Source organism: Scyliorhinus canicula, chromosome 6 (assembly GCF_902713615.1).
Source record: "Scyliorhinus canicula chromosome 6, sScyCan1.1, whole genome shotgun sequence".
NCBI classification, from domain to species: Eukaryota; Metazoa; Chordata; class Chondrichthyes; order Carcharhiniformes; family Scyliorhinidae; genus Scyliorhinus; species Scyliorhinus canicula.
The window spans coordinates 93,137,412-93,151,229 of NC_052151.1; the positions used below are offsets into that span (position 1 = coordinate 93,137,412).

The 13,818-nt window shown below is 46.1% G+C and overlaps 1 protein-coding gene and 1 non-coding gene across 3 annotated transcripts in view; both read right to left on the reverse strand.

Moving 5' to 3' along the window:
• The window catches only part of gopc (golgi-associated PDZ and coiled-coil motif containing), a 75,621-nt gene extending 68,056 nt beyond the window's left edge, over positions 1-7,565 (reverse strand). For both annotated transcript variants that reach the window (XM_038799672.1, XM_038799671.1), the window contains exon 1: positions 7,164-7,565. In XM_038799672.1, coding sequence (XP_038655600.1) covers positions 7,164-7,394 — 231 coding nt within the window. In that variant the 5' untranslated portion in view covers positions 7,395-7,565. The remainder of the gene's footprint in view (positions 1-7,163) is intronic.
• Positions 7,566-13,493: 5,928 nt separating this feature from the next.
• On the reverse strand, positions 13,494-13,565 carry trnac-gca. Its single transcript has one exon. It is a non-coding gene; the product is annotated as a tRNA-Cys (tRNA).
• Between the last annotated feature and the right edge of the window lie 253 nt (positions 13,566-13,818).

The following is a 13,818-nucleotide window of genomic DNA, read 5'->3' on the forward strand; positions in this document are numbered from 1 at the left end:
ACTTGCTACAGGCGCCTGTAGCAGCAATTTCACCCAGCCAATAAAGCCCTCACCAAACCCGAACCTCCCCAACGTTTCCCACAGGTACTCCCACTCCACCCGGTCAAAGGCTTTCTCTGCGTCCATCGCTATTACCACCGCTGCCTCCCCTCCCTCTGAGGGCATCATAATAATCTTCAAAAGTCTCCCTTCATTGGTATCGAGTTGTCTGCCTCTATCACCCCTGGGACGCAATCCTCAATTCTTGAGGCCAGAATCTTAGCTAGTAATTTGGCATCCACGTTTAAAAGCAAAATGTATGACCCGCAATGTTCCGGGTCCTTCCCTCGTTTAAGAATGAGTGGGATCAAGGCCTGTGAATTGTTGGGGGGAGGATTCTCTAGCCTCATTGAAGGTCCTCATCAGGAGTGGGCTCAATATTTCCGAAAATTTCTTATAGAATTCTACCTGGTAACTGTCCGACCCCGAGGCTTTACCCGGTTGCATGCCCTCTATACCCTTGACAATCTCCTCCAATTCAATCAGGGCCCCCAGCCCTTCCACCAGGTCCTCTTCCACCTTTGGAAACCTCAACTGATCCAAAAATTGCCTCATTCCTTCCGCTCCCATCGGGGGCTCCGACTCGTATAGTTTACTATAGAACTCCATAAAGACTCCGTTCACCCCCCCCCCCCCACCGGATCTAAACCGTGTTACCCTCCTTATTCTTTACTCCCCCGATTTCCATGGCCGCCTCCCTCTTTCGCAGTTGGTGTGCCAGCATTCTACTCGCTTTCTCCCCGTACTCATAGACTGCCCCCTTGCCTTCCTCAGCTGCGCTACCGCTTTCCCTGTGGTCAGCAGTTCAAACTCCGTCTGCAGACTCCGCCACTCCCTCAGTAGCGCCGCCTCGGGGGCCTCCGCATATCTCCTGTCCACTCGGAGTATCTCCTCCACCAGTCGCTCCCTCTCCACTCTTTCTCTTATCCCCATGGGATCGAATTGAGATGAGTTCCCCTCTGACAACTGCCTTCAGAGCCTCCCAGACCATTGCCACCTCATCAGTATAGTTTGTTTCCAGGTAATCCTGGATGTTCTTGCTAATCCGCCCACAAACCTCTTCGTCCGCCAGCAGCCCCACATCCAGTCTCCAGAGTGGGCATGGCGTCTTTCCTCACTAAGCTGCAGGTCCACCCAGTGCGGGGCATGGTCCGAGAATTGCTACCCCCCCTAGTCTTCGAATCCAGCCCTAAATGGAACACCTGGCCTACCCATCCCTTTCTCAATCTCATGTGATCTGCGAGCTTTAAATGTGTCTCCTGAAGCATTGCTACGTCTTCCTTTAACCCCTTTAGATGCGCGAACACGCGCGCTCTATTTACCGGCCCATTCAAACCCCTCACATTCCACGTGATCAGCCTGGACGGATGGGGGCTACCCACGCCCCCCCCCCCCCCCCCAACAACACGCCCCAACAACGCCCCCCCACCACAACAACAGCCCCCCAGCACAACACCCCCCCCAACCCCCCCCCCCCACACCCCAACCCCCCCCCCCCACACCCCAACCCCCCCACACCCCAACCCCCCACCCCCACCCCCCCCCCACCCCCCCCCCCCCCCCCCCCCACCCCAACGCTGCTGCCGACTAGCCATCGCCCTATTTTGGCCAACCTCGAGCCCTTCGCTTCCTCGAGCGCCCCCTCAGGGAGCCACCGCCCCCGACCCTCAATTGGTACCCCGAAATTGATACCTCCTCTGTCAGCAAAACAGCATCCCTCCTCCCCTCCCCCCCCAAACTGCCCCATGACCCAAAACCCCCCCCGCCAAGCACCAGTTGAGCACTTGCTCACCTCCCACTACGCTCCCGAGAGTCAGCTGACCCATGCTGACCCTGGCAGCTCCCGCCCCTGGCGCCGATCAGACTGTCGCCTCATTGACCGGACCCCTCTCCCCACATCAATAAACCAATTAAACTACCTTTCCAGCCCCAGTGAGTAAATAGTAATATGAAATGAAAAATAAACAGAAGACACTAACATTGCCCCGTGAGGAGACACTTGTTGGACCAAGGCGCCAACTTCCTGAAAATTCACACTAAGTACAGGCCCCCCCCCTCCATATCTCAACATTGCCGAAAACACTGCACCCTCCAGCCACCACCACAACCCTTACACGCACCCAACATTGTATACAATCTTATATTAGATTCGGTACCATGTTACCCAGCCCCACCTCCACATTCCACCAAAGCTTAACTGTCCTTTAATTCGAGTCCAGCTTTTCTTGTTTGACGAATGACCACGCCTCAACCTGCGTCTCAAAATAGTGATGCCGTTCCTTGTACGTGACCCATAGCCTCGCTGGGTGTAGCATCCCAAATTTCACCCCCTTGCTTAAGAGAGTCACCTTCACCAAGTTAAATCCAGCACGCCTCTTGGCCAGCTCCGCACCCAGGTCCTGGTAGATACACATCACATTGTTCTCCCACCTGCTGTTCCGTTCATTTTTTGCCCACCACAAGACAAGTTCCTTGTCCGAGAAGCGATGAAATCTCACCACCATGGCGCTCGATAGTTCATTCGCCTTGGACTTCCTTGCGAGGGCTCTGTGCGTTCCGTCCAGCTCCAGGGGTCGGGAGAATACCCCTGTACCCATCAGCGTCTCCAGCACCTTGGACACAAATGCTCCCGCATCCGACCCCTCCACACCTTCGGGGAGGCCCACAATTCTCAAGTTCTGTCTCCTGGACCTGTCTTCTAGGTCCTCCATCCTCTCCTGCCACTTCTTGTGGAGGTCATCCTGCGCCTCCACCTTCAGGGCCAATACAACCAACTCATACTCATGGTCGGATAGCTTTTTCTCCATCTCCTTATTCGCTTCAGTTGCGATCATTTGGTCTATTGATGCCTTCATCGGGGCCAGCATGTCCTTTTTAAGATCAGCAAAGCAGCCGCCAAGGAACTCCTGTTGCTCCTGTTCTCACTGCGCCTATGCACCCTGGTCTTTAACGGCCGCCATGCCGTGCCTCAGCGCCCGCTCCGCACGCTTATGTTTGTTGGGACTTAAATGCTTCACCCGGCCACTCCTGGTCCAGCTATCCATACAACAGAGAGGGAATCCTTTTGGCAGTGTTCGCTTCACCAATCTGCCCTAAAAGATCCGTGAATACTTCTGAAAAGGTCCGAGAGTCAATTCCAGACGGGAGCTGCCGAACGCGTGACCTACTCCTCCATGGCCGCCACCGGAAGTCTCGTCACCGCTTCTTCAATGGCCTTGGCGAGATCTTTTCACAATGGTTCCCTCTGCTGCTGGAATTCAGCAGCAGAGGCTGCTGAAGGGCCCGCAAGTCAGCTTGAAACTTTAAGCTTCCCCTTCCCCCGCCTGCATGCTGGAAGAGGTTTTTATCTTTGCTGCAGCTCCAGCCAAATCTTTCACTGTTTCTGCCGGGTCTGGTAACCAAGGAGGTAACATTCCTGGGGGAAAGTACTCCTCCAACATTCACTTACATCTTTTCATCAGAATTCCACCCCGTATTGATTAAAAAAAGAGCTCTTTTCTGTAACCTTGGGCAGGAGCTGCCATGTGTGTGACCACTTACTCCATGGTCCACACCGGAAGACTCCAGATTTATTGGTCATTTACCTCACTGCTGTTTGTGGGTTCTTCCTGCACATGAAATGGCAGGAAACACAGGATTGGGATACACCATTCCTCTGCCATTCAAAAACATTATCACCAACCTTGACCTAACTTCACAAACCTACCATTCCTTCCCCCATTTTCAGTGATACTTTTGTTTAACAAAAATCTATCAATCTCAGATTTAAAATTTACAATTGATCTTGCATTAATTGCTGTTTGCAGAAGAGAATTCCAAACTCCTCCCATCCTTTGCATGTACGCATGTCCCAATTTCACTCCTGAAAGGACTGGTTCTAATATTTAGGCTATGCCCTTTAGTTTTAGACTCCATAAAGAGCAGAAATAGCTTCTCACTATCGACCATGCATGTTCCTCTTAATTTCTTGAAAAAAATCAATCAAATCATGCATTATCTTCTCAATTCCAGGGGCTAAAACCAGTATTTGTATAATTCATAATTTAACCCTTGGTGTCTGGGAATATGCTGGTAAATCTCTGCTATACTCCTGCCAAGGCCAATATATTTTTTTTGTAAAATGTGGTGCCCAGAATTGTTTATAGTACCATGGCTGTGATCCAACTAGGGTTTTGTACAGCTGCAATATAACTTCTACTCCCTTGTATTTTAATCCTCTAGGTATAAAGGGTCAGCGTACCTTTAGTCTTTTTGATCCTGTACCTGTTCAAGACATTATAATGATCCATATGCATGGAGACCCAGGTTTCTTGGAGGTCCACAGTTCTCACTTTTCACTATTTAGAAAGTACTCTAATCCATCCTTTCCAGTTCCAAAGTGAAGGACCTCACATTTGCCGACACTGAAATCTATCAATCACAGTTTTGTCCATTTTTATGCTGCCATCTACACTATTTACAATACTGTCTATCCTTTTATAGTTAGCAAATTTGTCATGTAGCCTTGTATCCCATCATAAATATGATGAATAGTTGAGGCTGCAACACAGATACTGCTAGTTATATCCTGGCAATTAGATAATGTGTTCATTATCCTTATTCTCTGTCACTTACCAATCAGCCAATTGCATAATATGTCATGGAGTTTACTTTCATGTAAGTAACACCTACAAATATTAATTTCCTTATCCACTACTTTAGCCACCTCTTCAAACAATTCAAACAGGTTTGTCATACCTGACCAACCCTTTTCTCATTAATGCTGGATTTCAGTCACTCTATTCTCAGTTATAGCCTTCAGTAATTTAATAATAATCTTTATTGTCACAAGTAGGCTTACATTAACACTGCAATGAAGTTTGAAGTTACTGTGAAAAGCCCCTAGTCACCACATTCCGGCACCTGTTCGGGTACGCAGAGGGAGAATTCAGAATGTCTAATTCACCTAACAGCACGTCTTTCGGGACTGGTGGGAGGAAACCGGAGCACCCTGAGGAAACCCACGCAGATTCAGGGAGAATGTGCAGACAGTGGCCCAAGCCTGGAATCAAACCTGGGATCCTGGAGCTGTGAAGCAACAGTGCCACCCACTGTGCTACCGTGCCGCCCATAGCACACAGGTGCTGGGCGAACCCCCTGCTCTCATTTTTCTTAAATAACAGAATGACATGCACAACTTTCCAATCTAAATGAATGGTTCCCAGATCTGGAGGACAGATCTGGTGAGGGCAGTACAGCTGATATAGTCTACATGGAATTCAGTAAGGCTTTTGACAAGGTCCCGCATGGGAGCCTGGTCAACACGAGATCCAGGGCAAATTGGATCCAAGGCTGGCTTAGTGGCAGGAAGTAGAGGGTGATGGTTGAAGGTTGGTTTCGTGACTGGAGTCTGTGACCAGGGCTCAGTGCTGGGTCCCTTGCTGTTTGTAGTGTACATTAATGAGCTAGACGTGAAAGTAGGAGGTACTATCAGTAAATTTTCAGAAGACACGGAAATTGATGGTGAGGAAGAAAGCTTTAGATTGCAGGACAATTTGGATGGACTGGTCAGAGGGGTTGAAAAGTAGCAAATGGAACTCAACTCAGAAAAGTATAAGATAATGCATTTTGGGATGACTAACAAGACAAGGGGCTATACAATGAATGTCAGGATGCTAGGACGTACAGAGGACCAGAGAGACCTCGGGGTGCAGGTCTATAGATTCCTGAAGGCAAGGTGACTAAGAAAGCATTTGTGATATTTGCCTTTATTGGCCAAGGCATAAAATGTAAGAGCAAGAAGGTTATGATGGAGCAGTACAAAATGCTTCTTAGGCCATAGCTGGAGTACTATGTGCAGTTCTGGTTGCCATGCCATAAGAAGGATGTGATTGCACTAGAGAGGGTCCAGAGAAGATTCACCAGGATGTCGCTTGGGCTACAGCATTTGCACTATGAAGAGAAGCTGGTCAAGATGGGGTTGTTTTCCTTAAAGCAGAGAAGGCTGAGCAAGACCTGATTGAGGTGTGCAAGATTATGAGCGACATAGATAGGGTAGATAGGAAGGAATACTTTCCCTTAGTAGAGGGGTCAATAGCCATGGGGAATTGACTTGAGGTAAAAGGCAGGAGATTTAGATGGGATTTCAGGAAAAACCTCAAAAGAGGGTGGTTGGAATCTGGAACCCATTACGTGAAAGAGGCAGGAACTTTCATAACATTTGAGAAGCATTTAGATGAGCACTTAAAACACCATAGTATAAAAGTCTATGGACCAAGTGCTGGAAATTGAGATTAGAATACATATGTGTGTGGTGGCTGGCCAAACACAATGAGCTAAAGGGTCTATTTTTATGCTGTAAAACTCTTTAACTTTGGAAGGTTATAGTTAGCATTGGCAATATTCTCACCTACTTCCTTTAAAATCATCTGGTCCTAAGCATTTGTCACTGTTAAGCAGGATTATTTCCTTTATTACTGTTATTTTGTTTACATTAATTTTGTTAAGTCCCCATCTCTGATTTAATATTAGTTTCCTTGGAAAGTCCAGCATGCTATACTCTTCCTATACTAAAGCAATTATTGTAGCAAGTCATTAGCTTTCAAGGGGCCCACATTAATCCTGACCATCCTCTTCTTCCTTATAGAATTGAGAGACAATTTTGTGGTCATCTTGATACCCCTGACGAGTTTCATTTCAAACTCCCTTTTTGTAGCTCCTACTTTTGTTATTTTTTATGGTTCTTTGTCTCCTTTCTATTTGCCTGGATCCGTGATGTTTTGTACGCAATTTATCTTATTACATCTTTAGTCATCCATGGCTGTTAAGTAGAACTTTTGCAGTTTAGGGGTGTAATGTCTGCCGGTCTCACATTTAAAATTTGGAAGACTAGCCTTCTGTTATTTACATTGGAAAATATCTGCCTTAGCTCCATTCAACAGCTGAGGTATTGCTCTAATTCGATGTTAAAACTATATTTCCCCTCAATGACCACCAACCCCCACCCCCTCCTCTCCCAATCAGAGGCTGATCTGATCCAATGTAGGGTCTCTGTTGAGAAATGAACATTATAATGTTGACCCTCACTCAGTAAGGGGCTGAGCCAATGTCTATTCACAAAGTTAGCTGAAAGCATTCTTCCCCACCTCCAGTTTATGGTTGATCTGGAAGACGGTCTGCGCCTTGTGGCAAAGCTGTGCGAAGCAGGAGCTGAGAGCCGTCATCTTCTGGCGGCCCTCGTAGGTGATCTCGGACTGGTCGGGGTCGATCTCCCCCAGCAGCAGGTCCACATCCACGAAGGCCTTGTCGAATTCCTTCTCCAGTACCTCCAGCCAGCGGAACATGGAAGGGCCCGGAGCCCCGGCCGAGGAGGCCATGGTTAGTGCGGGTGGCGGTTGGTGACTGCAGCCCTGAGCCAGATGCTGCCCCCGGGCCTCCTCCTCTCTCTCTCTCTCTCTCGGACCCACTCACACGTCCGACACCGTCTCCAGTTCCGGTTGTCAAGGAGCCAGCGCTCGATTGCTCCCCCCTGCCACAACTGTAACAGCCCAGTCAGCGGAGCTTGGAGAGAGCGAGCGGTTACCATGGAGAAGGGGACGGGTCTCCACTCCGCATCATAGGCCCCGCCCACCGCTGCAGTTCACGCCCATCTGTCAATCACAGTCTCAACAACAATTCATATCCATGTTGTAACCCTTATAATGGGAGGTCGCAGGAGCTTTGTAAAAACAAACACAACACGGAACCACATAGGAAGATATTAGGTCAAAAGTATGGTCAAAGAAGTAGGTTTTTAAGAAGTGCCTTAAAGGAGGAAAGTGAGAGGTGCGGGGAGAGAATTGCAGTGCTTGGGTCCCAAGCGGCTGAAGAGACCGTCACCAATGGGGGAGCAATCAAAACTGATGCAAGAGAACAGATATCATTGAGGGTTGTGGGGCTGGAGGAGGTCACATGGAGGGGAAATGCCCTGGAGGGATTTGAAATCAAGGATGAGAATATATTTCTTTTAAATGGAGGAGGCATCGCTTAACTGAGAGCCAACATGGGGCAGTCAGCATGGGGCGAAAGCTGAACAGAACTTGATGCAGCAGAGTTTTGCACAACCTCAACGTTATAAAAGGGTAGAATGTGGGACGCCAGCCAGGAAAGTTTTCGAATTGTCATGTAACAAAGTCAACAAGGAAGGTTTCAGCAGCTGACACAGGGACAGGGACAAAATCGTTGAAATAGGCACTCATGATGATATGAAAATGTGTATTGGTGCTCATGTAAGTGTCAAATATGACACCAAGTTCAGTACAGTCTGGTTTAGAATCATAGAATCCCTATAGTGCAGAAGGGGGCCATTCAGGCCACCAAGTCTGCACTAACCCTTCAAAAGACTACCCTACCTAGGCCCAACCATCCACCGTATCCGTAAAACCTCATCCAACCTTTGGACGTATGGGGCAATTTATCATGGCCTGCACGTCTTTGCACTGTGGGAGGAAACCAAAGCATCCAGGGAAAATCCACACAGACATGGGGCAAATATGCAAACTCCAGACAGACAGTAACCCCAGGTCAGAATCAAACCTGGGTATCTGGCACTGGTATGCAGCAGTGCCAGCCACTGTGCCACCCTCAGTCTCTTTAGTCACCTTTAGTCTCAGACAATAATATTAAAGCAAATTACTGTGGATGCTGGAATCTGCAACAAAAAAAAACTGGACAATCTCAGAGGGTCTGACAGCATGTGTGAAGATAAAAGGGAGCTAATGTTTCAAGCTAGATGACTCTTTGTCAAAGCTCAGGAATCTCAGACAGTTGCCAAGGACAAGGATGAAGGGTACAGAATTTGGAGCAAGGACTGAAGACTGTTTTAGACTCAATATTTATTTGGAGGAAATTTCTTCTCGTTCAGTATTGAAGCAGCAGTAGGCCATTTGGTATGTCAAACCTGCTCTGCCAGTGGTAGGAAGGGGATATCTGGATTTGAACTAGGAATCCATTGATCTGCGGTGAAATACTCTGCCACTGAAATATAACCCCTTCCAGTCAAACTAGATTGGATGTTGGAAAAGCATTTTGACAAATTTGCAACAGTGGACAACATTCCCGAGCATAGGTTCTGGTTTGATACAGTTCAAGCACACTAAAAAGACCAATTTGATTGTCTGAAGTCTGTCCATGATAGGGCTTTACTTAAATGATATATCTTACACCTTGGAGGAGGTTTCTTGAACTGAGGACCATTAAGCTGTCAGTCACAAGGTGCTTAACCATGTGGCTAATGAGGGAGATCTCTGAATATTGTTTGAAAGGATCAGTGATGAAAAGGAGGAATATGACAGGATGTGGGGAGACTGGGCTTATAGGAGAGGACACCAGCACTGAGGGTCGGTCAGCCTCCTTCTATTCTGTAATTTTGATCATCCAAGGTAACCTTTCCTTCATATAGTCCAAGTCCAAGTAGTGGTTCCCAAACATTCTTGCTGCACCAAATTTAGATTGATATGTCCTTTAAGAAGTGTCACATGTACTGATCCCACTGCCTCTTTTTGCAGCAATAAGTATAATTCAGATTGGTCTGTGCTGGATAGTTTTGCCATGTTAAGTTCAAGTGCAGATTGCATCTAATTGATACTCCCAGTTCAAATTTGTCACTGTCACAGAGTCAGGGTACAGAAAGATAGGGAGAAAGATCGATATTCATATGGACTACAATAGAGGCTTAATCAATGTTTAATTTTAAAGTATGAAATGTATGTGATTGTATGACATTCATTTGAAGTGGGTAATTAATAATATTGCAAATTATTTTTATTGAAGCATTCCTCACTCTATTGCTTCACATATCTAAATGATTTCTCTGTTCTGGAAACAATATTTTTTTCAACAATCTGCCTTTGGCACGTCTGATTGACCTGGTCACTTTTGCTTATCCTGTTGCATTATCCTGTGTACTGGATGAATTACAAGTTGCTTTGCACAAAATCAGCAGATACTTGCTTTGGAATAAAGGATATTAAGCTCAAACCAGCCTGAAATAACTAACATTTATTTCTGAATAAAACAGAAATATGATGTGCAATGCTACAGCAAATAGTGAAGGTAAAAATACAAAAAATACACAGATCACAAGAAAGCCCATTATTAGACATATATCTCACTTTCAAAGTAAATAAAATAGGGGGCAACACGGTGGCACCATGAGGCATTGCTGCCAGGTTCGATCCCGGCTCTGGAGTTTGTCAGTGTGAAGTTTGCATATTCTCCCCGTGTTTGCGTGGCTTTCACCCCCACAACCCAAAGGGCAGGTGGATTGGCCACTCTAAATTGCCCCTTAATTGGAAAAAAATAATTGGGTACTCTAAATTTAAAAAAATAAAAAAATAATGTAGAACATAAGAACTCGGAGCAGGAGTAGGCCATCTGGCCCCTCAAGCCTGCTCCGCAATTCCATAAGACCATGGCTGATCTTTTTATGGACTCAGCTCCACTTAATCGCCTGTTCACCATAACATTTTATTCCTTTACTGTTCACAAATCTATCTACCTTTGTCTTAAAAGCATTTAACAAGCTCAACTGTTTCATTGGCCAGTTCCTCCTCAACTTAGTCCTAAATCTGCTCCCCTAGTTCTAGATTCACCCGCCAGTGGAAACAACCTACCTGTTTATATACTACACATTCCCTTCATAATTATATATGCTTCTATAAGATCCCCCCTCATTCTTCTACATTTCAATGAGTATAGTCCCAGTCTACTCAGTCTCTCTTAAACTAACCTTCTCAACTCCAGAATCAACCTAGTGAATCTCCTCTGCACACCCTCCAGAGCCAGTACATAATTTCTCAAGTACGGAGACCAAAACTGTACACAGTACTCCAGATGTGGCCTCACCAGCACCCTACACAGCTGCAACATACCTCCCTGCTTTTAAACTCCATCTGTCTCGCAGTAAGATCAAAATTCCATTTGCCTTCTGAATTTCTTGCTGCATCTGCAAACCTTGTGATTTATGCACAAAGACACCCAGGTTCCTCCGCACAACAGCATGCTGCAATTTTTTACCATTCAAATAATAGTCCATTTTTCTGTTAGTCTACCAAAATGGATGACCTCACAACAACCTTTACCAACATTGAACTCCATCTGCCAAACCCTTGCCACTCACTTAAACTATCTATATCCCTCTGCAGACTTTTGGTGTCCTCTGAACACTTGGCTCTACATTCATTTTAGTGTCATCTGCAAACTTTGACGCATTACACTTGGTCCCCAACTCCAGATCATCAATATAAATTATAAACAATTGCGGACACAACATTGATCCCTGAGGCACACCACTAGTCACTGATCACCAACCAGAGAAACACTCAATTATCCCCACTCTTTGCTTTCTGGCAGTTACCAGTTCTCTATCCATGCTAATGCATTACCCGTAACGCCATGCGCGTTTATCTTCTGCAGCAGCCTTTTGTGCGGCACCTTGTCGAATGCCTTCTGGAAATCCAGGTGCATCACATCCAACCGGTGCCCCATTGTCCACCACGCTCGTAATGTCCTCAAAGAATTCCACTAAATTAATCAAATATGGTCTGCCTTTCATGAACCCATGCTGCATCTGCCCAAGGGGACAATTTCTATCCAGATGTCTCACTATTTCTTCCTTAATGATAGATTCGCGCATTTTCCACACTACAGAAGTTAAGCTAACTGCCTTATAGTTACCCGCCTTTTACCTACCTCCTTTTTTAAACAGTAGCGTCACATTTGTTGTTTGCCCAGATATAGCCACCAGACGGCATTAAATCCTATTGCGTTTCACACAACACTGAGTAGACCATAAAATTTAGGACAGAGAATGGAGAATTGATGTAATGTTGAATCCTAAACAGTAAGAAGTCTTACAACACCAGATTAAAGTCCAACAGGGTTGTTTCGAATCACTAGTTTTCGGAGCGCAGCTCCTTCCTCAGGTGAAAGAGGAAGGAGCTGCGCTCCGAAAGCTAGTAATTCGGATCAAACCTGTTGGACTTTAACCTGGTGTTGTAAGATTTACTGTGCCCACCCCATCACCGGCATCTCCATATCATGAATCCTAAAGAAATTACAACCTACACAAAATATATCTGGACCTTTGTTTCTAACTTGTACTTAGAATTTATTTGTGAAAAGAATGAACAATTACACATATTCTTCTCTTCCCGACTCCGACAGGAAGATATCAGAACATAGGAAATAGGAACAGGAATAGGCCATACAGCCCCTCGAGCGAACTCCGTCATTCAACTAGATCATGGCTGGTCTTCGAACTCAATGCCACTTTCCGACCCTACCCCCATATCTAGAAATCTATCAATCTCTGTCTTGAATATACTCAGTAAGAAGTCTTACAACACCAGGCTAAAGTCCAACAGGTTTGTTTCAAATGACTAGCTTTCGGAGCACTGCTCCTTCCTTAGGTGACTGTTCACCTGAGGAAGGAGCAGTGCTCCAAAGGTTAGTGATCTGAAACAAACCTGTTGGACTTTAACCTGGTGTTCTAAGACGTCTTACTGTGCTCACCCCAGTCCAACGCTGGCATCTCCACATCATTGAATATACTCAATGACTGAACCTCCACTGTTCTCTGAGGTAGAGATTCACCACCCTCTGAGCGAAGGAAAAGATATACCATGCAGTACACCCGAGATTTACACATATAGTTGAATCCACTTAATCAAACAACCTTATGGTATTATTCTTAAGTATTCAGATCATCAGTTCACGGTCAGGAAACCCTTCTTTCATTTGAGAGATGGAGAACTCTAATCGATATTTGCAATTATGGATTTATCTTATTGCTCCCACATCATAATTTGTTGGCTGAATGGACTGATTTGAGTTTTCTTGGGACTTCCTGGTAGCACGGTGGTGCTTCCACTATTCCAGCTCGGAGCAACAACCCATTTGCTGCAACCTTTTGCCGAGTTAATTCAAGGTATACATTATTAATTTGATAAATAAGTAATAATTGCGCAAGCACCATTTTTATTTTAAATCGCAGCGACGTGGAAAGATGAAAGTGCACTGTGAAATGAAGAGCAACCAAGGAACCCAGAAGATTTTCAGAGGTTTCAGAGCTGAATTTGATCACAGCGCCTCCTTCCGGCTTGTCGGCATCATTTGAAGGAATGCCGATGTAATCGGTTTGACAAGATGTTACGATTTTTGACAACTAAGTGCCCGAGCATGAGGTAGTGTTGCAGGAACTGGACCTTGCTCTGTCTACTCAACAAGGAGGGTATTAAAAGCAAAAGACGGGATTCAAATCAGTAGATATTATTGTGGGGAGGGTTTGGTTGTGCTTTAATCTAAATCATTTTTCTTCACGGGAGGCGGTAATTTTACGGTAGCCTGCGGGTAAATGTAATCGGTTTATTCCGTGTGCAACAATGCATCGGGGTTGAATCTTTCCCCCATTCAACGCCTTGAGAAAAATGTTACCAAGGGGGCACCCGGATTTGAACCGGGGACCTCTTGATCTGCAGTCAAATGCTCTGCCACTGAGCTATACCCCCTTCCGAGAGCACCGGCTCGGATTGGCCCCCTAGTCTGTACGGTGCCCGGCTGAGGGCCATTGTTCTGAAAGGCTCGCGGCTGACGGTGCGTATCCCGGCCGGCGAGTGCGGGCAGCTCGCAGTTCCTCTGATGGGGGCTGCTCCCACTCTGCAGCAGCAGTGGGACAATGGCTTTGCTGATCCCGCAATTTTTGTCCCGCTGCAGTTCAGGTTATTTTAACACAGAAATGCAGCGGCAATAACCACCTTTTAG